The sequence below is a fragment of the Odocoileus virginianus genome, chromosome 12 (genome assembly GCF_023699985.2).
Source record: "Odocoileus virginianus isolate 20LAN1187 ecotype Illinois chromosome 12, Ovbor_1.2, whole genome shotgun sequence".
NCBI lineage: Eukaryota > Metazoa > Chordata > Mammalia > Artiodactyla > Cervidae > Odocoileus > Odocoileus virginianus.
This window is the reverse complement of record NC_069685.1, coordinates 41,091,993-41,116,110: the sequence shown is the minus strand read 5'-3', so window position 1 is coordinate 41,116,110 and position 24,118 is coordinate 41,091,993. Positions and strand designations below refer to the sequence as shown.

Below are 24,118 nucleotides of genomic sequence, written 5' to 3'. Positions count from 1 at the left end.
ATCAAGGGATTACTCCAGAAAGAAGATATAACAATTATTGATATAAACATTTATGCACCCAAGGTGGCACTAGTGGTAAAGAATCCGCCTGCCAGTGCAGAAGATGCAAGAGATGCAGGTTGATTCCTGGGTCAGGAAGATCCCCTGGAGAAGGAAATAGCAACCCACTCCAGTATTCTTGCCTGGAGAATTCCAAGGACAGAGGAGCCTGGCAGGCTACAGTCCATTGGGTTGCTAAGAGTCAGATGCAACTGAGCACAGCCAATATGCACCCAACATAGTAGCACCTCAATACATAAGGCAAATGCTAACAACCATAAAAGGGGAAATGGACAGTAATACAATAATAGTGGGGGACCTTAACACCCCACTCTCATCAGTGGACAGATCATCAAATAAATAAGAAAACACCAGCTTAAAATGACAAAATAGATCAGATACACTTAGCGGATATTTATAGTATATTCTACTCAAAAATGGCAGAATACACTTTTTTCTCAATCGCACATGGAACATCCTCTAGGATAGACCACATTTTGGGTCACAAAACATGCCTTGTAAAATTGAAGAAAACTGAATTTATGTCAAGCATCTTTCCTGACCACAATACAACACTATGAAATTAGAAATCAATTACAGGGGGAAAAAGAACTGTAAAAGTGCAAACACATGGAGACTAAACAGTGTGCTGCTAAATAATCACTGAAGAAATTAAACAGGAAATAAAAAATACATAGAAACAGATGACAACAAAAACATAACAACCCAAAACCAATGGACCACAGCAAAAGCAGTTCTAAGAAGTTTATAGTAATTCAATCTAATCTCAAGAAACAAAAAATATTTCAAACAATGTAATCTTCACCTAAATCAACTAAAGAAAGAAGCATGAAGAAAACCCAAAGTTAGTAGAATGAAATAAATCATAAAGATCAGAGCAGAAACAAATGAAACAGAAATGAAGAAAACAATAACAAAGATCAACAAAAGTAAAAGTTGCTTCTTTGAGAAGATAAACAAAACTGATGAATCTTTATTTAGCCAGGCTACCAAGAAAGAGGGAGAGGACTCAAATTGATAAAATTAGGAATGGAAAATTTCCAATAAAGGGAAAATTCCTAAAAGGAGAAATTACAACTGACACCACAGAAATATGAAGGATCTTAAGAGACTACTATAAGCAACTATAGCCAATAAAATGGACCACCTGGAAAAAATTGACAAATTCTTGGAAAGGTACAACTTTCCAAGACTGAACCAGGAAAAAGTAGGAAATATAAACAGACCAATCCTAAGTAATGAAATTGAAACTGTAATTGAAAGTCCTCCAACAAACAACAGTCCAGAACCAAATGACTTCACATGTGAATTCTATTAAACATTTAGAGGAGAGCTAACACTGATCCTCCACAAATTTTCCAAAAAATTGTGGAGGGAGGAACACTCCCAAATTTGTTCTATGAGGCCACCATCATCCTGATACCAAAGCCACACAAAGATAAAACAAAAAAAAAATTATAGATCAATATCACTGATGAACACAATAAAAAATTCTCGACAAAGTATTAGCAAAAAGAATCCATTAAATTAGCAAAGAAAACACATTAAAAGCATCCTACACCATGATCAAGTGGGTTTTATACCAGGAATGCAAAGGTTCTTCAATATATGCAAATCAGTCAATGTGATACACCATAGTAACAAAAAATAAAACCAACATGTTCATCTCAATAGATGCAGAAAAATCTTTTGACAAAATTCAACACCTATTTATGAAAAAGTGTGCACAGAGGGAACCTACCTTAACATAATAAAGGCCATATATGACAAACCCACAGCAAACATCATTCTCTAGCAAACATCATTCTCAAAGCTGAAAGCATTTCCTCGAACATCGGAACAAAGACAAGGATGTCCATTCTTGCCACTCTTATTTAATATAGTTTTGGAAGTTGTAGCCACAGCAATCAGAGAGAAAAAAGAAAAGGAATACAAATTGCAAAAGAAGAAGTAAAACTGTCACTGCAGATGATATGATAATATACATAGAAATCCTAAAGATGCCACCAGAATACTACTAGAGCTAATCAATGAATTTGGTAACGTTGCAGGATACAAAATTAATGCAGAGAAATCTCTTGCATGCCTATATACCAACAACAAAGAACAGGAACTGAAATTAATGAAACAATCCCATTTATTATTGCAACAAAAAGAAGAAAATTCCTGGGAATAAACTTACATAAGGAGGCAAAAGACATGCACTAGAAAACTATAAAACACTGATGAAAAAAATCAAAGATGACACAAACAGATGGAGAAATATACCATGTTCTTAGATTGGAAGAATCAATGTTGTGAAAATGAATATACTGCCCAAATATTCAATGCAATTCCTATCAAAATACCAGTGGTATTCTTCACAGAATTAGAACAAAAAATCTTACAATTTGTATGGAAACACAAAAGACTCTGAATACCCAGAGTAATTTTGAGAAAGAAAAACCGAAGTTGGAGAAATCAGGCTTCCTGACGTTATACTACAAAGCTACAGTAATGATAGTATGCTACTGGTACAAAAACAGAAATATACACCAATGGTATGGGATAGAAAGCCCAGAGATAAACCTACGTGTCTATGGTCACCTAATATATAACAAAGGAGGCAAGAATATACAATGGAAAAAAGACAGCCTCTTCAATAAATGGTTCTGGGAAAGCTGGACAGCTACATCTAAAAGAATGAATTTAGAACACTAACATCATGTACAAAAGTAAACTCAAAATGGATTAAAGATCTAAATGTAATAAGACTGGTCACTATAAAAACTCTTAGAGGAAAACATAGGAAAAACACTCTGACATAAACCACAGTTGGATCTTTTTTGACCCACTTCCCAGAGTGATGAAACAAAATCTAAACAAATGGGACCTAATTAAGCTTAAAAGCTTTTGCACAGCAAAGGAAACCATAAATAAGACTAAAAGACCACCCTCAGACTGGGAGAAAATATTTGCAAATGAAGCAATGGAGAAAGGATTAATCTCTAAAATATACAAAGAGCTCATGGAGCTCAATATCAAAAAAACAAACAATCCAATCAAAAAATAGATGGAAGACCTAAATAGGCATCTCCCCCCAAAAGACATACAAATAGCCAAAAGACACATGAAAAGATACTGAACATCACTAATTATGATCATTATATTTCTATCTTATATTTCTATTATTTTACTGTAATTCATAGTATACTAATTATAATTATTAGAGAAATGCAAATCAAAACTGTAATGAGGTATCACCTCACACAGGTCAGAATGGCCATCATCAAAAAATCTACAAATAATAAATGCTGGAGAGGGTGTGGAGAAAAGGGAAACTTTTTGCATTGTTGGTGAGATTATAAATTGATACAGCTACTGTGGAGAACAGTATGGAGGTTCCTGAGGAAGCTAATAGAACTACCATATGATCCAGTAATCTCACTACTGGGCATATACCCTGAGAAAATCATAATTCAAAGGGACACATGTATCCCAATGGTCACTGCAGCACTATTTACAGTAACCAGGACACAGAAACAATCTAAATGTCCAATGGTAGATGAATGGATAAAGAAGATATGGTATGTATATACAGTGGAATGTTACTTAGCCACTAAATGGAATGAAACAGGGTCATTTGTAGAGCTGTGGATGGACCTAGAGTCTGTCATACAGAGTAAAGTAAGCCAGAAAGAGAAAAATAGATATCATGTAACAATGCATATATGTGAAATCTAGAAAAATGGTACAGATGAACCTATTTCCAAGTCAGGAATAGAGACAGATGTAGAGAATGGACATGTGGACCCAGGGGAGGAAGGGGAGTATGGGAGTAATGGGGAGATTAGGGTTGATATATACACTGTGCTATGCAGTGCTTAGTTGCTCAGTCGTGTCTGACTCTTTGCGACCCCATGGGCTGTAGCCCTCCAGGCTCCTCTGTCCATGGGGATTCTCCAGGCAAGAATACTGGAGTGGGTTGCCATGCCCTTCTCCAGGGGATCTTCCCAACCCAGGGATCGAACCCAGGTCTCCCACCTTGCAGGTGGGTTCTTTACCATCTGAGCCACCAGGGAAGCCCAGGAACACTGGACTGGGTGACCTATCCCTTCTCCAGGGGAACGTCCTAACCCAGGAACCGAACCAACGTCTCCTGCACTGAAGGCGGGTTCTTTACCAGCTGAGCTACCTGGGAAGCATGATATTATACACTAGCGTGTGTAAAGTAGATAGCCAGTGGGAACCTGCTACAAAGCACAGGAAGCTCAGCTCAGTGCTCTGTGATGACCCAGACGGGTGGGGTGTGGAAAAGAGGTCCAGAGAGAGAGGAGATAGATGTATGCATATGGCTGAGCACTGCACTGTACGGCAGACATTAACCCAACATTGTAGAGCAATTTTATTCCAATAAAAAACCAATCTAGAAGAGAAAAATAGTACTGAGAGTTGACCCTTTGATTAGTAAAACTCACTTCTGGTCAAGAAGCAGCAAGAAAGAGTATGTGCTTAAGTTAAGAATGTAAGCTTTTGAGTCTTACATTTAAAGGAGGTCACTTATAGGTGGAAACGATTTTAAAATTCACTGGACCCATGCTAAGAGAACATAATAAGAGAACATAACTCTCACCCAGAGGGGGGTTGGGAGGCTCAAATAAGACAATGTTTATAAATAGTAACTTCTTATCTGGCAGCCAACAACAACAACAAAAACAACTGACTTTATAGAAATGAATTAGAATCATAACATTTGTTGAATTACATTTAAATTTAATTTTATAATGTAGGTACGTGGACATTTTGGGTTCACTGGTGCTTAATGGGTGGACAGCAACCAGGAATGTTGTCACTGAGCTCCCAGCTGGCCCTGGAGAAAGGACCTGGGAATGCATTACCACAGAGGCAGGGTTTCCTGCAGGAAACCTCTCATTGCCTCTGATCACCCATGTCTGCTCTAGTATACTGGGGGTTGGTGGTGGGGATTGCTTCCTCCAATCCTGTTGTCTGTGTTTTTTCTTTCACTTGAAAAGAAACTTAAAAGAAGAAAAACCAATTATCTTTTTATAAAAAGTAGAAAACATGAATAAGCAAAAAGAAGAAAATTTAAAGCCAAATAAAAATGATAAATAATTTGTCACCCAGTGGCAACAGTGTTTAACAATGTGGCATGTATCATTTCATGTCTGTACTTTTCAGCAGGGGCTCATAGCACTCACCTTGTTTTGTAACAGGCAGTTTTTGAGAAACAATGTATCACTAGTAGGGGTCAGGAGACACTCTTTCTCTGCACAACTACTAATTAACCTTCCTGAGCCCACCTTCTTTCTGAAGTTTGATGTATTTACCAAAAATTTCCACCAGATCTGGGATTGTTTCTAGATTGTGAACAGACACTGAAATGTTTCTCTTTCTGCCAAAGTCTTGCCCATAAGCTTAGGCGGAAGCTCTGGCGTCAGAGAATTTTTGCCTCCACCTCCATTTAAAAGCCAACTTACAGGACTTATCTATTGGTCCAGTGGTTAAGAATCCACTTTGCAATGCAGGAGACACAGGTTCTATTCCTGGTTGGAGAACTTAGATCCCACATGTCACAAAGCAACTAAGCCTGCCCTCAGCAACTACTCAACCCACCTGCTCTGGAGCCTGCAACACACTCTGAAGCCCTGGCGTCACAATGAGAGAATTCGTGCGCCAATAAATAAAAATTCATATTAAAAAAAAAAAAAAAACAAACTCGCGGGACTTCCCTGTCAGTCCAGTCGTTAAGACTTTGCCTTCTAATGCAGGGGGTGCAGCCAAGTCCCTGGTGGGACAGCTAAGATCTCACCTGCCTTGGAAGGCGAAAAAACCAAAACTTAAAACAGAAGCAATATTATAACAAACGCACTGAAGACTTTAAAACCGGAAGAAAGAAAAATCAACTTGAAGTCTTCCTGGCCTCATCTCTAGGGCGCCTTCCATCTTGCTGTGCAAAATTCACAAGACTGTAACCTGTACCAGATGTGTCTCAGCAAGGACGGCGCAGTTCAGTGATTTCCCCTGCGTGTGGACCAGGGGTGTGGAGAACTCGGGTCCTGAGGCCCCCACCGTGTGAAGGCCTCTTCACGGCGCAGAGATGCACCCCCAGGATCACAGGAGGTGGGATCTACAGGGGCCTCCCCTACGATCCCAGCTCCTTGAAGGTAAACCCTCCCGCGCGGCCCAGGCTGGGGTGCGGATCCCTCCGGCACGAGGGGCAGGTGGGGAGTGTCTGCCCCACGGGCTGCGACCTCAGCGGGGCTTTGGCCCCGCAGAGCTTCACGGGTTGCTTGGGGTCAGCCCAGGGTCACAGCTTCCTCCTGCTGCAGGGGTTGGGGGTCGTGACACCCTCTCCTCCAACCCAGCCTAAGGGCCTAAGGGCCTAAGGGCCAGGCTAGTTGGAGCCTCCGACGCCAGCCCCCCAAGGTCTTGGCTTCCATGCAGCCTCCCGCCCCCCAATCCCACGGACCCTCAAGAACCTCTCGGCTCAATAACAACTGCCAGAACCACTAGAACCCCCCGCACCAAGGCTGATCCCCAGGCCCCCTGGATTTAGGAGGAGAGGGCGAGGCCCGGTCGCCGGGCCAGGTACTCAGGGATTGGCCAAGTCCTCGATACTTTGTAGCTACCGCACCTCCGAACCGCCTCCGGGGATTTGCATGCTGAGCCTGAAGGCTGGGAGCCGGTGCCTGGCTAAGGGGTGAGTTGGGGGCGTCTGGATGAAGGTGGGTGAATGGGGGCTGTCTGGGAGGGAGTTTATGGGGTACTGTGACTGAGTTTAAGTCCAGGTGGGGGGCCAGGGAGGCCTCTTGGCGCCCACGGGGAGCAGGGCACCCGGAGAGGTGGGGCGGCGCAGGGCCACAGCCAGGCAGAGAGTGTTCAGGCAGGCTGGCGCGGTAGAGCCGTCCATCCCCGCGGAGCCGGGTCCCCTCAGTGTTCCGGGCGCCCCTCCCCAGTCCATTTCTTTCCCCAACTCCAGGATTCTCTTCGTGTGAGTTTGGCCCTTAGCCTCCTCCCTTTCCTTCCTGGAGCCCGGTGGGGGGTGGGATGGGGCAGTCGTCCCGAGAGGAAACCTGGGTCTCCCGAAGGATGCGAGGTCTCGGACCCCCTGCCCGTTGTGCCGGGAAGAAAGGTGGGGTCCTGAGACAGGAGCCCGTCTCAAGGCGCTGAGGTCCGGGAGCGGCGACGAGGGCGCGTCCTGCGTCCCTTTCGCGCGCGCGTTCCTGTAGGTGGTACAGGGCGGCAAGAGGTGGAAACAGGCCAGACCCTTTGCCAGGGAGCGTGGCAAGTCTGTTCAGATTCTCACATCGTGTGTGGAAAGTGGTTTGGTAGCATCTGCTAAGTACACCTTTAGTTTGGCTGCCAGCAGCCTGTTCCATAGCCCTCAGGTAATTGGAACACAGGTCTGAACCTTACGTTTGAGAAAGTGCTCACTAGTGTGGGGCTGGGGAGGTGGTTACAGCTCCTCCTTCCACCGGGTCCTTTTCAGAACCTAGTGGAGACTAGGGGTCCTTCCTACAGTGCTGCCAGACTTAAGTATTGCCATAAGGCATAAGAAGGCTCTCTCCATTTGGTGTAATATATACATAGTCAGATTGTAGTATTAAAATATGAGAAACAGAGAGGTGGTAATGTGGGCAAGGCGCACGAAGGGAACAGAGGTTCCAGGAGTGAGGAGCGAGGAGGAGTCTTGCAGCCACAGCACGCAGCCAGGATCGGGACTGTTGTGGAGACTCATGGGAAACTCTGCCAGTCCCTGCTGCCCCTGCCTTCTCTTGCTGTCGCCACAAGTACCTATGGCAGGAGAGGCCTGGCAGACTTGGCTGAATATAGATATGCGGCCAGCTGATCAGCATGGGCAGGCCGTGGTCCTGACTTGTCATCTTGTTTGCAGAGGGGCCCAACCCGCCTGGCGATGCAGAGCTTCCTGCAACTGCTGAGGGGAAACGGGGGCCCCAGCCTGCCCTTGCCGGAGCTGGTGACCCTCGCAGGCAGGCTGTGCCGGGACCTCCAGGATGACCCCATCCAGGTGCAGCCCTTGGTCACGGCTGTGCTGGACAGCCAACTCCGCCTGTACCTCTTGGACAATGCAGATGTGGCCCTGGTGTGCGCCAGCGTGCTGGCCCAGCAGGAGCAGCACCAGGCCGCCTGTCGGCTGCTGGAGGTAGAACTGGTCTGTGAGATGGGGGTTGGGGGGATGTAGGGGTTGAAGAGAGGGGAAGCAGCCACCACCATCCTAAACACCGCAGAAATGCCCAGAGTCAGCAGGAGCTTGTGGAGAGGTGCCATAAACCAAGACGGGGTGGCCCACTCTCTCTCTACTAAGTTTTAACTTGCCTAGTAACTGAAGATGAGACTGTCCAGTTTTGGAATCTTCGTGGTCCTGGCTTGAAAAGATGGCATCCCAATTAGTGAGACAAGCAAACAGATCCAGTCTCTCAGTCTGCATTCAGGAACTCTGAAATCACAAGTATGTTTGTTAGTCTTCTGGTGGCACTTTGAACCTCAAGTCATTTGGCATGAAAACCTGAGCTATGTCCACATGAAGCTCTTGATGTCTTTATCCACTTTATGTTACTGCGGTACGTTTTACTATCCAAATGTTGGTATGTTTGGTTGCACGATGCTGCCTGTCCCAAATCATACTGGAGTGGTGCAAATTCTGTAGTGTATACCTGTGTTACTTCCTAAAATGTGTGAAGTTCTGAATTCCAAACTATGTGTGGCTCAAAAGGTTTTAAAAAGAGATTTGGGGGCCAGTGTTTCTCTTTTTCACTCCATATACATGTATGCATGTACATCTATGCATAATTCATGCTGTGTTTACTTTCAAGATACTCAGTTCTTTCCAGTTCTTTCTGTTTCTGCTCCCTCTCCCCCAAGCCCTGTGGCATCCACCTGGCTCCCTCTCCCGCCCCCCCCCCCCCCCCAACCATGTTCTCTCCTACCCCCTCCATCTGTTCCTCACCTAGCAGCTAGAGGGAGTTTTAAAACTGCAGATGGGACCATGGTGTGTACTGAGGCGGTGGCCCCAGAGCCTGCCATCAGTGCTGGCTTGCTCTCCAGTCTTTGGACCCTTCCTGCCCCCCTTTTGTCATGCTGGCTTTCTTGATGTTTCTGGAACTCCTGAGATCCTCTTCTTTTGAAGTTTGCAGGTGTCATTTCCTCTGCCAGAGGAACTGGAGCCCCATTCTGTGTGGCTGGAGCTTTCCTACGTGTCTGGTTTCTGCTTTAAATGTCACCCTGTGTAGCTAGTGCCTCCTTTATTGTCAAGGATACAGAGGAGTCCTCATCCCCCTCTATGGCTCCTTCCTCAGCTCATAAGTAGAAACCTGTTTATTTTTCAACCTGTGTTCAGTCTGCCTCCCCTCCTGCACTGCAGGCCCCAGGAGCAGGGGGCGCGTCAGTTCTGCTCCTTAAAGGATCCCCAACACCTGAAACATAAGAGAACTCAGATTTCCAGTGATGTCAGACAAAATGAATGAACATACAGTGTTGTCATAGCTGCTGTTAGGCAGTCAAGGATGAAATGTGATGAAAAACTCCCAGGAGAGGGACTGTATCTCACTCGGGATTGTCTAGAAGTAACGTGTTCCGAGACCTGAGAGAAGCCATGGGGCCACCACCTCAGAAAAGGGCGTTTCCTGCCAAGGGCCACTCCTGCAGGTGGGGAGGCCCCACGTGGTTTCTTTGCCCATAGGTTGTGCCCTGGGTCTGCTGCTTTATCCTGGCAGGAGACTGCAGGCTTCGACCCAGCAAAATGGGCTTTTTCTGTTGCTGTGGAGAGAAAACCAAACGATTCTCAGCACCTCCCTCACCAAAATGGTCCTGAGAACACTGGGGTTAAAGCACAGGGGATGTGTCTACGGGAGGCCTGTCCTCAGCATCCTTGGCCATCTCAGAAGTCTGGTCACATGACCATGTTACACTGGGTCAGGAAGCCATCAGTGGCATGACCATGACCCCTTTATCCCCTTCAGCTCAGAATGTGCTCTCTGAGACCCAGGGACCCACCCAGCTGATGGGAAAGACCTCTCATACAGGATGGGGTCACGCCTCAGGCCCCTAAAATCTGATCTTTCATATATGGTCCTTAGCCCAGCTCTGCCTCCTATATGCTGTGGCCACAGCCCAGAGGTGGCCTTCCCGTTGCCTGCTCCTCATTTGTGGGGGTGGAGGAGAACTGTGCCCCCCAGGGGCTCCCTGAAATCCTGGTGGGGACTGGAGCCCAGCCATGGCGCTCATGCCCTCACCATTGGGTGCCAGTGGGAGGCTGGTCTTAGGCTCAGGCAACTGGATGATGGGGCTCCAGGGCAGGGGAGGGTGCGGGTCTCAGGAGGCTCTTGTCCACAGGGGTGCCAGGTGCCGGGCGGCAGCCCCAAGCTGGTGCAGCTCTGGCATGACATCCACTACCGTCTGGCAATGAAGAGGCTCGGCGTGTCCACACTGACACCGGTGCAGAAGTTCCGGTGCAGGAAGAGGTATGTGCTGGTCTTGGCGCTTATTCCCCGGGGGCTCCCAGGGGATTTGCCTTCCAGAACCACAGAAGGGCTGAGGCGAAGTAGAAGGAGGGAGGCAAGATGAAACAGTGATGTCAGTGCCCGACACTGAGCCACCTCTCCGCCTGCTCGGCTGTGGGAGCACTGTCCCACCTCTGCCCATAGGGCAGGATGGAGAGCCGTTCCCAGGACCCAGGGCAGCGGCGTCAGTGAGGACCTTGCAGGGAGGGAGTCAGTAGGTGGGCATCCCGACTTCACTTTCCTCCTGTGGGAGGGATGCCCCTCATGTCAGCTAGTCCCCACGATCTGCCAGTGGTCTGGCTGGGATTTCAGCGCAGCTCCTCGGGGCCACAGGACCTTTTAAAGACAGATGGAGATGCGGGTGCTGTACGCACCATGTGAGATGCATGCAGTGCTTAGAACAGTGGTCCCCAATCTTTTGGCACCAGCGGCAGGTTTTGTGGAAGACAATTTTTCCGGGGACCAGTGCATGTGCAGGGGTAAGGGGGATGGTTTCGGGATGATTCAAGTATGTTACAGTTATTGTGCACTTTACTTCTATTATTATTACATAAGCTTTACCTCAGATCATCAGACATTAGATCCCAGATCATCAGACATGGGGACCCCTGGTTAGAAGACGGTCTGGCACATGATAGCTGCTGAACAGATGTTAATAACAATCACCACCATGACCATAATCAGCACTAAGTAAACATTATGACTACCAGTTACAACCATCACCATCATCACCATTCGCGTGGGTGAGGACACCGAGGCACAGACAAATTAGTGACTCACCTGGTCACACGCTGGAGAGACGCAAAGGCAGGATTCCAGCTTAGACGTTGAGGCCGCAGAGCCTCTGTTCCTTATGTGGGTGATCTCCACCGGCCGGAAGAGGCTGCAGGTCTCGCCCTGAGCTCCTGAAGGCCCAAGTGGCAGGAGTTGCTGAGCCCAGAGCCTGGTTGATGGAGGAAGAGATGGATGGATTCCTTTTGGATCAGGCAGAATTTGTCTCACAGTGCCCACCAGATAACGTCCTCAAAACCCAGAAGTTAATCAGCCTGGAGGTTGTCAAGGGTTGCCATCCGTCCCTTCCTTATAGGTTTTTAGGGCCTGCCTGAGGGTGGTTCAGCAAAGGGACTTGGGGAGCAGCTTGCCGTGTTTGTGAAGAGGCCCCTGGGCTCTCCTGGAGCTGCCCTTGGATGTGGATGACGGACAGGGGACTGGGAAACAAAGCAGATCCCCTAATTCAGAGCAAGGAATGCCAGACAGGACAAGCTCAGTAGAGGGTGGTGGTCCTTTGTTGTGGGGGCTGCAGCACAGGGCCACAGAACCCGAGTGAGGCCTGAGCACAGGGACGGTGCCCTCTGGGCATGAGGAGGGGTGATACACACTGCAGCTGGTGGTCAGTGCGGGGGCAGAGACAGGAGGTGCTTGGAGGTTCTGAGAGGGGCGTGACTGGGGAATGGGCTGTGTCAGGATGGACTCAGGAGGATTTGCAGCTAGGTTGAACGTATTGTAGAAGGTAAGATAATAAACCCAGGCTCTTGGCCTGATTGGCAGGGACATGGTCATCTCTCAGTGGGATGAGCAAGACAGGCTGGGGGTTGATGTGAGAAGTGGGAAACTGAGCTTCACTGGGATGTATGGGGTGTGTTCTTGACAGTCATGGGGATTTTTTAATCGGTATTTGGATATCAAATCTTGTAGAAAACCGGTGTTGTTCACTTATATGACATTTTTTAAGAAAAATTATTTTTGGCTCTGCTGGGTCTTTGTTCCTGTTCAGGCTTTTCTTTAGTTGCAGTGAAAGTGAACGTCGCTCAGTTGTGCCCAACTCTTTGTGACCCCAGGCAGTCCATGGAGTTCTCCAGGCTAGAATACTGCAGTGGGTAGCCGTTCCCTTCTCCAGGGGGATCTTCCCAACCCAGGGATCTAACCCAGGTCTCCCGCATTGCAGGTGGATTCTTTACCGGCTGAACCATGAGGGAAGCCCAAGAATACTGGAGTGGGTAGTCTACCCCTCCTCCAGGGGAACTTCCCAACCCAGGAATTGAACCAGGGTCTCCTACATTGCAGGTGGATTCCTTATCAACTGAACTATCAGGGAAGCCTTAATTGCAGTGAGTGGGGGCTACTCTCTGGTTGTGTTCTGCAGGCTTCTCATTGTAGCTTCTTGTTGCAGAGCACAGACTTTAGGGTACTTGGGCCTCAGTAGTTGTGGCTCCCAGGCTCTAGAGCACAGGCTCAGTAGTTGTGGTACCTGAGCTAGGTTGCTCCGCGGCATGTGCGTTCTTCCCAGACCAGGGATCAAACCGGTCTCCTGAATTGGCAGGCAGATTCTTTACCACTGAGCCACCAGAGAAGCCCCCTGTCATTTTTTCTTTTGCAAAAAATTTCCATTGTACAGTCAGTAAAGCGGATAGCATAACCCATCTCAATATCTTCATCATCCAGCTTCAGCAGTCAGGGCCACTGGTCAGTGAGGGGTGCTGGGAACCCTGATGAGAGTGTGGAGTGTGGGCCCAGGCACCACCAGGCCCCTCCCTGCTCAGGGCTTGGCTCCAGGGCCTGCAGCACACGCTGGGGACGAGGGTGGCTGGTGAAAGGAGCAGAGTCCAGGGGGACACAACAGGTGCATCCAGAGGAGCAGGGGTCTGTTACCACCTCCTCAGTGTCCTCCTCTAGGAACCCACCACCCGCCTCCCTCTGCCCCGACGGCCTCAAGAGCCGGAACTTCCCCAGAGAAGTTCGCCAGAAGCTGCAGGACTTTGCCTCGGGCGTGAGCACCAACCCCAGCAAGGCTGAGCGGGTAAGAGCAGATACGAGCGTGGCCAGGCACCCTCCCCTTCGCCAGCACTCCCTATCCTTAGGGGAAGCCCACCCTTGGGTGGCTCACCCTCACTGTTAGGTGGGGGACTAACACCCTTGGGGGCCTGCCACCCTTAGGGGGGAGATCCACATCACCACCTTAGGGGGGAGACCCACACCCTCACTGGTGGCCTATCTGCCAGGGCGGTGGTGGGCTCTGAGCTCCCTTGGGGATGGCGCCCTTTGGCCGGCAGCCCTTGCATGTCTAGCCTGCACAGGCTGGGAAGTGAGTTTCATCACAGGCATCTTATACCCAGTCAGCCGGTGTGACTTTAGAAGACACTCACTGAGCACTCGCTGAGGCCGGGGCTCCAGCAGGAGGGGTGGAGGGGGGCGCCCTCCAGGAGCGGGTGGAGGGGGCAAGAGTCTGCCCCCTCAGATCCTGCTGCTCAGAAAGCTGGCTTGCTCCCTCCTCCCCGCGTCCAGTCAGCTGGGCTCCCCCAGAGCAGGGCACTGTGGCCAGTGGTGCCAGTTCACATCTGAAAGGTGCCTGGTCGCAGGGTTGGTTGTGGCCAATACCCTCTGGCACGGGCGGGCGGAGGGTGAGTGGTTGGGTGGCACCTCGGGAGGATCTGGTTTGCCAGCTGCTTGGAGCCCCCGTGGCTGTGAGTGGCCGTTGGCTGGGTGGTGGCTTGCCCCCTTGGTGCCCCAGCCTCTCGGCTTGGGAGTGGGCTGGGCTAGTGGCGGGTTGTTTTGGGGCAGGAGGACCTGGCCTCTCAGATGCGCCTGACCACGGAGCAAGTCTACAACTGGTTTGCCAATTACCGGCGGCGCCAGAGGGCCCTGATGCAGCGTGCGGCGCCAGCCCCAGACTCAGGAGAAGACCTTACGTCGGGGGAGGCGAGTCGGCACCCCCCCCCGCAGCCAACAGGCCACCCCCACCTTGGCTCTGGGCTTGTGGACAGGCCTCAGTGGTCGAGTGAGTGGCCCCTCTGACAAAACCGGTATCCAGGACCAGCCAGACCCCCTCCTCCAGCTCCAGTCTGCATGTTCAGCACCTCACCCTGTGGGAAGTGAGATCACTGACGCTAAGGGTCAGGTTGGGCTCAGGGTGGCCTGGGTGGGCTGCAGCAGCATTTTGCGTAGAGAGATTACTGTGAGGTCAGGCCCAGGAGTTGGGGAGGTGAGCCAAGCACCAGAATTGGGGTGGCCTGGGTTCCTAATCACGGGTTTTAGTCCAGAACAAAGACAGATCAAGGGTCAAACAGAGCACCAGGCAACCAGCGTGACTGCTCTCAATCTGCTGGGAAGAAGGCTGGGACTCCAAGCATCACCCAGCCTCCCCTCCCGTTTGATTGGCTTTTAGCAGGACCTGAGGAAAGTGGGCCTCCACAGACCCTGGAGACCACCCAAGGGCCGTGGGAGCCGCTGGCTCTGACCCCAGACTTCTCTGGAGGCGAGACTATGCCCAAGTCACTGGCTCCCAGGTACTGCCACACACATAGGCCAGGGGACTGTCTCCCTGTTCAGTTCCCCACACTCAGTGGGAGACCAGGATTGGGGTGGGTGTAGGAATGCCAGCCAGACCCTAGGACCAGGTCTGTGATGGCTGAGGGCAGAGACAGCTGTGACCCCAGGTAGGAGGGGGAGCCACGGGCAAGGAACCCACGTCATGTGCAGCACACTTGCTTCCTGGAGCCTGACTCACAGCCTGACTTCATGTAAATTTTGGAGGATGGGGAAGCAGACTTAGAAAAACATGTAGACCTATCTCCTAAAGGCAAATGGCCGTCCTCTTGGTTTGTTTCTCTCTAACATTTGGTGTGGTTGGTATATCTCTTAAGTTAGTAACCCCTAAGTTAGTAAGTTCCTCCCACAGCCCAGGCAGTGTCTCACTTTACCTTGCCACTCCTGTGACCTGCATAGACTGCTGTGAGCCAGCAGGAGTGCTGGCCAGCAGGGGAACTGAGTCTAAGTGAGGGGTCATGTCCATGCTGTGTAAACCATCAAGCTGTGCCCACTTTTCCCTGTTACCCTTGTGTTATTAGCATCTCGCATGACATTACCTGGGCTGGCACCTCACATTCAGGCCAGCACTACCCATGTGGCCTTAGGCAAGTTCCCATGACCTCTTGGTGTCTCACTCTTCTCATCTGTGAAATGGGGACAGTGATAAGCCCTGCCATGCAGGTCGTCACACAGATGATAGAGGTGGGGGGTTGTTAACAAAAGCCCAGAAGCGCCATCTGAGACACAGTGAGCATTGGTGGAACATTAATTCTTTGAATTATTAATTTCTGCCTAATAGTCCTATAAGATTGACCTTCATATAGTCACTCAAATGTTAGGTTTTTCCTAATCATTTTCAGCTTTCAGTATTGCAGAACCATGCTTCATTGAAAGCACTTGTAAATAAACTGCTAATGTATCTTAGGTTTCTAGCAGTAATATTTTTTACTCTTGCAGCCCCAGGGAGGATGGTGAAGGCAGTATGACTGGGAATGTGGTGGGCCCCACAGCCATCCATCCGAGCCCAGATTCCCAGACTGAGCTGGAATGTCCTCCCAGGCCCCCCTACCCGGGCCTGGGGGACCCTCTGCCCACCAAGGGGTGGTGTTCCCTGTGTCCCCCCAGGTCTCTGCAGGGTGGTGAGATGTACCAGGAGGGGCCTAACCGTGACCCAGCCACTCTGCCCCCTGTCTGCTCTGGCCCTGGTCTCTGTCCTCTGGCTGCTGCCAACGATATGCTGGACCCCTCTCTGGCTGCCCCTGAGTCATGGCTGATGTCTCTGGCACTGGCATCCTCCAAGGAAGCTTCCTTCCAGACTGGGCAGCTGATCCACAGTCATGGGCTGAACCTCACCACGCGCCCTACAGACGCTGCTCTGGCTGTGTCCCTCACCACCCTCAGGGAGCCCAGCCCCTCAGGTGGGTCCACTCTAGACAGACCACATGTTTCTACATCAGATGCTTTGACGGCTTGTGTCTCATTTGGAGGGGCAGGATTTTGAGGGGCGAGGACTTTCTGCTTGAATCCCATGTATTTTATTAGACCCACAAATCAGTGCAGTCGGAACAGGCTCTTCCCATGAACAGCTGGATGTTTTTTTCATTTATTTTTGTTTTCAAAGTAAAATGTGCACGTGGCTAAAAAAATAGGATAGTGAGGAAAGAGTTGAAATGAAATGGAATGGCTGCCAACCCTGCATCCAGTCCCCGTGACTAGCTTGCCCATGTCTGCTAGCACAGAGGAGGGCTGAGCTGCTCAGACTTCTACCCTCTTGTCCGGGTTTCTTTCTTAGTTGTAATTGTAGCTATACATACCCCCCCCTTTTTTTTTAGATATTTGAAATACAACTTTATTCTGATTCTAAACGAAAAGGAATGGGAATGACAGTAACAAACAAGATTCCACCTCTCAATATTGTCATGTGACTATAGCAGTCTTATATTTGCTATACATACCCTTAACGAAGATGTATTCAGGTATATATTTTGTGCACCAAACATGATAGCATCTTGTGACATCCAAGCATATAAGGAGGATATTGGCACTGAATTCAGCCTGTCACCTAAATTTCTTAGTCTTCTGTGGTTATGCATGCGTGCTAAGTCGCTTCAGTCATGTCTGACTCTTTGTGACCCTATGGACTATAGCCCGCCAGGCTCCCCCATCCTTGCAATTTCCCAGGCAATACTGGAGTGGGTTGCTGAGCCCTCCTCCAGGGGATCTTCCTGACCCAGGGATCAAACCCACATCTCTTATGTCTCCCTGCATCGGCAGTCTTTACCACTAGCACCACTCGGGAAGCCCTCTTCTGTGGTTATATATGTTGTGTGTGTGTGTGTGTGTGTGTGTGTGTGTGTGTGTGTCTGTCTGTCTTAATATAGTTTCTCATTGCCTTTCTTTTTTCTCACATTGTCTGCTTTTATCACGTCCTTAGCTTCTCCCAGTGTTTCAAGCATCACCTCTGAAGACTTGTTGCTGGGAGCCTCCTCCCTGTCCCCATCCAAGTGCAGTCTTCCTAGGCCTGGGATGGAGCCATCATCCTGAGAACACCTGGGTTTGCTTCAGTGTTGAATCTGAGTTCTCCGACCAGGGATCAAACCCATGTCCCCTGCGTTGGAAGGTGAAATCTTAACCATTGGACCACCAAGGAAATTCCACTTCAGTGTTTCCTTAATTGCAAGTCTTGTTCTTTCTTTCTTTCTTGACTCTTGTTGTTAGAGAATGTCTTTAACTTTACAAGAAAGGATGACTGCAAGGTAAATTTTCTGATTCCTTGCATCTTCTGAAATTGTCTATAATCTTCCCTCTTGCTTGATTTACTATTTGTCAGGGACAGAATTCTGAGCTCAAAACACTTTTTCCCTTAGAAATTAGAAAGCAACATATTACAGCATCCAATGTTGTCATTTTAAGTCAAATGTCATTCTGATTTTTACATGTTTTACATATTTTTCCTTTCTTGAAGCTTTTTATTTTTTAAGTCTTGGTGTTCTGAAATTTCACAGTGATGGTCCTAGGTGTGAGTCTTTTAAAATCACTTTGTTGTTAAGCCTTTCAATTTAAAGAGAGAGCAAGGTCTTCTTTAAGCTCCAGGCATTTTCTGTAATTTTCTTTGATAGTTTCCTGATGATTTCCTCCTTTCAGTTCTCTCTTTACAGCACAAATGTTATCTGAATGTTGAAAATCCTGGGCCAATCTCCCAAAACACTTACCTTTAAAAAAGTTGCTTTTTGTTGTAGGTGCTTTTATCTTAAACTCTATCTGCTGATTTTCTTAAAAAAACATTTATTTACTTATTTTTGCTGCACTGGGTCTTGGTTGCTGTGTGCAGGCTTTCTCTTGTTGCAGTGAGCAGGGGCTACTCTCTAGTTGCAGTGCAAAGGCTTCTCATTGTGGTGGCTTCTCTTGTTTCAGAGCACGGGCCATAGGCGCATGTGGGATTCAGTAGTTGTGACTCATGGGTTTAGTTGGCATGTGGAAAATTCCCAGACCAGAAATCAAACCCATGTCTCCTGCACTGGCAAGTGGATTCTTAACCACCAGACCACCAGGGAAGTCCTATCTTCTGATATTATGACAGTTATGTATTTTAAGAGAACTCTAAGCTCTCTTTTCTTAATTCTGATTTTCCTTTCTTCATAGATTGTGTTACTTTTTATAGATGCAATATCTAAACCTCTGTGGGTATCCTGCTTATAAGCTTCAGTAAATATGTTTTATTGCCTGAAGGAGGAAATGTGAAGATGGTGGATTCAGGTCCTTCCTTGGAAACAGGAAGAGGTGGGGCCTGAAATTGGAAGAGCCTGGAGACTTATTTCTCCAAGGCAGTTTTTCCTTCTGAATGGATTGGTCTTTCATTTCAGAGACCTTTTCCTGTCCATGTGTACTAACAAGGCTGGAGTCAGGACAGGCAATGGCCAGCCTCATACTGGGAAGAGGGGAGCTGGTCTTCACACCATGCCGAGCATATGTGAGGGTGAGCTCCCTGCTGACCACCTGAACACCTCACCTGCCTTCCCTTTCTGCAAACTGCTCAGGGTCCTTGACCTCTGCTTACGCCCTGGCTTCCCTTCAGACACCCCACCCAGCACCATGGCTTTGGACGTGTGCCCTGCATCTGCCGAACACGGACACCTCCCACCTGCTAATTGCCCTTCTCATCACACTCCCTTTGTCCTAGGCTTGGGGCTTTTTCTTTCCCTTACTCTTAGAGGAAGAAGCTATAACCCATTGATCTATTCTGTGTGAATTGAAATGTTCAAATTTGCACTTAACCATATTTCGTGGCCCTCAGAGTATCTTTGAAGTTCTGTGGGAAGAAGACACAACAGAGGTGGAGGTAGTCATACACCAAACGGTTCGGCAGGTCTGAGCAGCTGACAGTTTAGATGGTTGCTCTGGCAGACAGGAGGAAGGACTGTTGTTTGGGGTCTGAGATCAGGACGCTTGCTAGTTTTATTGCCCAGATGGACTTAGGGTACAAATGGACCTCCCGTCTTAGCTTAACTTTGCTCCTAAATGTCAGCCCGGAACTGATTGAGTCCATGTGGCTTTCTGTTTTAGAGTGAAAGGCACCCTGAGAGATTTTCTACAACATTTTAAGTAAAGAGAAAGGGTGGGGCAAGGGAGTAACACCTTGCACTGCCATGAAGTCAAGGTGGAACCCAAGGAAAAAGGGGAGGGAGGCGGAGGATGGCTGGGCTCAGCCTGTGGTGAAGCAGGGAGGCACCAAGGGGTCTGTCCTTATACAGCAGCAGTGAACGTGGGCAGATTGGGATGCTGAGTCTTTGTTGGGCTGGTGTGAGGTCTAGAATGACAAAAACTTGAAGCCAGTGAAATTTGACATTGTTTTGGTCTCTGGAAGCCTGAAAAAGCCACTGAGATGGACAGAAGTGGCTTCTCTTTCCTCAACGCGGAGCTGAGGTGGGGGGCTGGCAGACTGGACGCTGCCTCTCTGCGGACGTCTGTGTTGGGGCTGCACACGGACTGTGCTCCCGTCTCCCAGCTCTGGGTTGTGGGGTTTCCTCCCCTGCAGGATTCGCTGACCCTCCCAGCATCAACCCCCAGGGCACATACCTGGAGGAGGATCCGGGTTCCCGCGGTAGCCAAGCAGAACAACAGGCGGGCAACCTCCTGGTGAGCCAGCCCCCACCACAGGCTCCCAGTTTCATCCTCACCCAGAAGTAAGTGCAGAGCCACGGGGCTCAGGTGACATTTCCTACGGGCCACGCATGGGGTGGTGCCTGGTCGGGAGACTCACCATCTCCCACGGGGCAGATGAGGTCCTTTCCTTATGGATTTCTGGAAACCTCAACAGTGTTCCCCCGTCCTCCATGATCATAGTTTTTCCCTCGGACAAAAGAACACCTGGAAGCACAGCAGCAGATACAGGCTTGTGGATGGTGCTTCCCCAGAGGTCTCCCTGGGCTCCGGCAGCCTCTTTCAGGCATTCTCTTTTCCCCAAAGATAGTTTCAGTTTCTGGACAGCATCAAGAGCCTGCTTTTATACTCCAAATTATAATTTTAAAGGCGCTTGGGAGGGCTGTGAATAGGGGATGTGCTGCAGACTGTGGCATGGGGGCGTGACAGTGGTTCAGATTTCACAGGAGAGTGTTGGGCCTCTGGTGGAGGGTCACAGGACAGGGTCCCCAGGGTTTGGGGTCTCCCAAATCTAGGAGCTGAAGATCAGGTGCCCAGTGAGGGCAGAATTACTGGGGGACATGCGAGAGGAGGGGGGCAGCCTCCTGAGGAAACAGGCTTTGCTTGTGGAAACAGCCAGACCATGTGGGTTTATGAGCAGAAGACGGATGGAGCGGAGCAGCCACAGGGTCACCTTGGGCCTGCTTAGCCACCTCTCCATTGGTTTTCTCACCTTTGGACTCCGGTGCTCCAGCTCATCCTTGTTCTGATCTGATAACCTTGATTCCTTGTTTAAAAACAGCTTCGCTGGGGCGTAAAGTACGAACATGTTTAGATGGTACAGATGACAGTTTTCTGAGTATGACATGTATTCATCACAAACCATAACTATGCTTTAGGTCATGGGTCACAGAGCTGTTTTCATCTGCCTCCACCCCTCACCCCCACCTCCCCAGGACCAAGGATCTGCTTTCTTTAGCTGCATTTTCTAAGAATTTCATATGAGTGAAATCATACAGCATCTGCCCTTTTTTTATTATATGGCTTCCTTCACTCAGCCTGACTGCTTGAGACCTGTCCCTACTGCTATGTATATCACTACTCCTCCTCTTGTGTGTATCAGCACCCCCTTCCTCCTGTGTGTATCAACACCCTTTCTCCTGTGTGTATCAACACCCTTTCTCCTGTGTATATCAACACCCCTCTTCCTGTGTGTATCAACACCCCTCCTCCTGTGTATATCAACACCCCTCTTCCTGTGTGTATCAGCACCCCTCCTCCTGTGTATATCAACACCCCTCTTCCTGTGTGTATCAGCATCCCTCCTCCTGTGTGTATCAACACCCCTCCTCCTGTGTATATCAACATCCCTCCTCCTGTGTGTATCCGCATCCCTTTTCCTGTGTGTATCAGTACCGCTTCCTCTTTCTTGCTGAGTCCTAGTCTTGGATTGACATCACCTGCTAGAGGCATTTGGGAGCTCCTGGTTTGGGGCTGCTGTCAGCCCTGCTGCACATACAGTGGCCTGCACATTTGCCTTCGTGTCCCTGGGGTGTATACACCTAGCAGTGGGGTGACTAGGTCACAGGGTGGATGTGGTTTGACTGTTGTCCTGGGTGGCTGCACCTGTCCCCTGCCCTGCTCCCCCTGCTGCTCTCCTTGATTTCGTTCTAAGGACCTTTTGACCTCTGCATGCCTCGGGTCTGTCCCTTTGTGACCTTCTCTTCCTTTCCATCTCCGCTCACCACCCCATCTTCTGTGAGCTTGCCCTGGTGTGCTGCTCCCTGACTACCTGAGCCCCCTGCTTGAGGTGTCCTGAGGCCCCTCCAGCATCCTGAACACCTGAGTGCCTTGCAGGAGGAGGCTGTTCCCAGAGAGCCTGTCACCTGGAAGGGCTTCAGACAGGTAGAAAGCTCTCCGAGTATGGGGCTCATGGGGGACAGCGAGACCCTCAAATAGGGCCTGGCAGAGGGCCTGTCCTGACACCGTCCCTTTTCCAGCCCCTCAGACCTGACTCCGGCCCCATCAGGCTTCCCTGGCCCCATGTCTGCTGTGGAGCTGAGCCAGCCCCCTCCCGCCAGCCAGGTGAGACCCTCCTACAAGCACTGTGGGCTTCCTTCCTGACTCCTGGGTCCCCAGCTTGGGACTTCAGAGTGACTAAAATGGGCAGAGCTGAACATGAGCCAGGGACGTCTGGAGGCCGGACTTCAATGGAAGGGGAGATGGGAGGCAAGTGTCCTGGGGCAGGGTTTCCTACTGAGTCCAGAGGGCTGAGTCCCAGGTTGGGAGTGCCACGTGGGAGGGCAGAGCCGGCAGAAGGCGTCTCCGTATGTGACACTGTGTTGGCTTCCCAGGTGCAGTGGTCTGGCGGGCAGACCTCCAGCGACACCTTCTGGGGAGCCAGGATGCTCCTGGAGCTTTCAGGGGGTAGCCTGGACTGAGCTGCCCCTTGGGAGCCTGGCCAGTGCTCCAGGGGAGCAGCTGTGGACATCCAGCAACTCGAGTAACAGAGCGTTATCTCTGCTGAAGAAGGAGGTCCCCAGAGTTCCCTGGGGGTTCTGCTGAGCCCCCCATGCCCTGTTTGAATAGTTTGGTTGTCAATTTCCTGTATTGGAAGAAGCGTCTGAGAAACATTCCTGAAGTCAGAAGTCAAAGGTGGGTCTGTTCTATGCAGGCAGCAGCAGATTGCAGTCAGGTTCCAGGGTGGGTTCCGGGCAGTGAAGGCCTTTCTCAGAGCGGGGATGTTGCCCTTCGGGCCTCCCACCTGTCCTGTGACAAGGCCAGACTTCTCCTCCCAGGAGATGTGGTGAGAGAGGTGTGGGCAACCTCTGGCATCTCTGAGTCTGGGGTTTGCACAGAAGCACGTGCCCTGGGGGAGAGCCTGCCAGGCTGGGGGGGTGCCTTGCCCAGGGTTGTGATTCAATGTGTTTGCCCAGCAAATGTTCTGTTCAATTAAAGTTTACTGTTCTGACTCTCTGCCCTTCATTCACTTAACTGTCCTGGACACCTGCCCCTCTCAGGCCGGGCCCACATTTCACAGTGTGAGGGCACTTATCCATGCATCAGCACCCTGGTGATCAGGACATTCAGATCCTTTCCAATGGCTCTGTTTTATCAGCAGTGTCACATGGGCATCTCTGCCGTCTGCCCCTCACCTGGTGGTGTGCCCCGGGAATGAGAAATTGCCCGAGATGGAAGCAGTGGTCAGAGAAGCCCAGGCCCCGGGCTGAGCTGGCTGTAGCTCCTGTCCTCCTGTGACACGTTTGGGAACTTTGACACCTAGGACTGTCACCTCCAGGAACGGGCCCTTGACCCACCCTTGCCTTCACATCGTGTTGGTTGACAGAGGTGATATAGTGGGTAATAGAGTCAGGTTTGTGCCCTTGGGGCTCACAGGATAGTGGGGGAGGCAGAGGAATAAAGGGGCACTTCTAGGTAGTTGCTGGAAGGTGGGGTGAAGTGGGGAACAGCTGAGAACCCAGGACACTTGAAGAGACCCTGTGAGCTTCCCTGGAGGGGACGTCTCAGCTGAGACTGCCTGTGCTCAGCCCCCACAACCCAAGGGCCCCCGCGCTCACTGCTCCCCGCGTAGCCCCATCCCATCCCATCTTCATCCCCAGAACCGCAGGGCCGAGTGTCAGGAGTGACAGATGTGCAGCTCAGACAGCCACTCACCTTCTAGGTCCCTAAAACTACGGCCTTTCAGTTTTAAAACATTTATTTGGAAACAGTCAAAAACTTGAAAATGGAAAACAGGTATCTTGTTTTCTTTGAACCATTTGAGAATAAGTGGCCAGATGATGGTCAGATGCCCATCATCCCCCTAATGCTTCTGTGTGTTGCCTTCAGATAAGGCATTCTGCTTGTCCACAGCTCCTCCATCGAAATCTGGAAGTCAGTCCTAATTGCTAGACCCGGAGTAAGTCCAGTTAGTTGTTCCAATATTGCCCTGAATGAAAGAATCCACATCCACTCCACAACATGTGCTGCATTTACTCAGCAAGTTTTTCAACGCCCTCCCTCCTGGAACAGCCCCTTGTTTCTTCTGGACTTCTGGGACCTTGACTTGGGGATTACAGACCAGTTTCTGTGCA

At 49.8% G+C, this 24,118-nt stretch overlaps 1 protein-coding gene across 2 annotated transcripts; it reads left to right on the top strand.

Moving 5' to 3' along the window:
• Positions 1-5,768: 5,768 nt before the first annotated feature.
• On the top strand, positions 5,769-22,996 carry ANHX (anomalous homeobox). 2 transcript variants are annotated; one of them, XM_020905705.2, is made up of 11 exons: positions 5,769-6,224; positions 6,686-6,760; positions 7,955-8,224; positions 10,414-10,541; positions 13,254-13,377; positions 14,139-14,355; positions 14,743-14,863; positions 16,011-16,303; positions 19,921-20,068; positions 22,025-22,109; positions 22,379-22,996. In XM_020905705.2, exons 3-11 carry the CDS (start codon positions 7,976-7,978, stop codon positions 22,463-22,465), a joined length of 1,452 nt encoding a protein of 483 aa, XP_020761364.2. In that variant the 5' UTR covers positions 5,769-6,224; positions 6,686-6,760; positions 7,955-7,975; the 3' UTR covers positions 22,466-22,996. The 2 variants fall into 2 exon arrangements, 1 of the variants encoding a protein (XP_020761364.2); XR_011490644.1 differs by lacking the exon at positions 22,379-22,996 and having other exon boundaries at positions 19,921-21,929.
• Positions 22,997-24,118: the final 1,122 nt, after the last annotated feature.

Bases quoted from the DNA above. Each gene is read 5' to 3' on its own strand.
- ANHX (XM_020905705.2), top strand. From the start codon at position 7,976: ATGCAGAGCTTCCTGCAACTGCTGAGGGGAAACGGGGGCCCCAGCCTG. The intron at 8,225-10,413 runs GTAGAACTGGTC...TCTTGTCCACAG, and splicing joins CCGCCTGTCGGCTGCTGGAG to GGGTGCCAGGTGCCGGGCGG. The intron at 22,110-22,378 runs GTGAGACCCTCC...TTGGCTTCCCAG, and splicing joins AGCCCCCTCCCGCCAGCCAG to GTGCAGTGGTCTGGCGGGCA.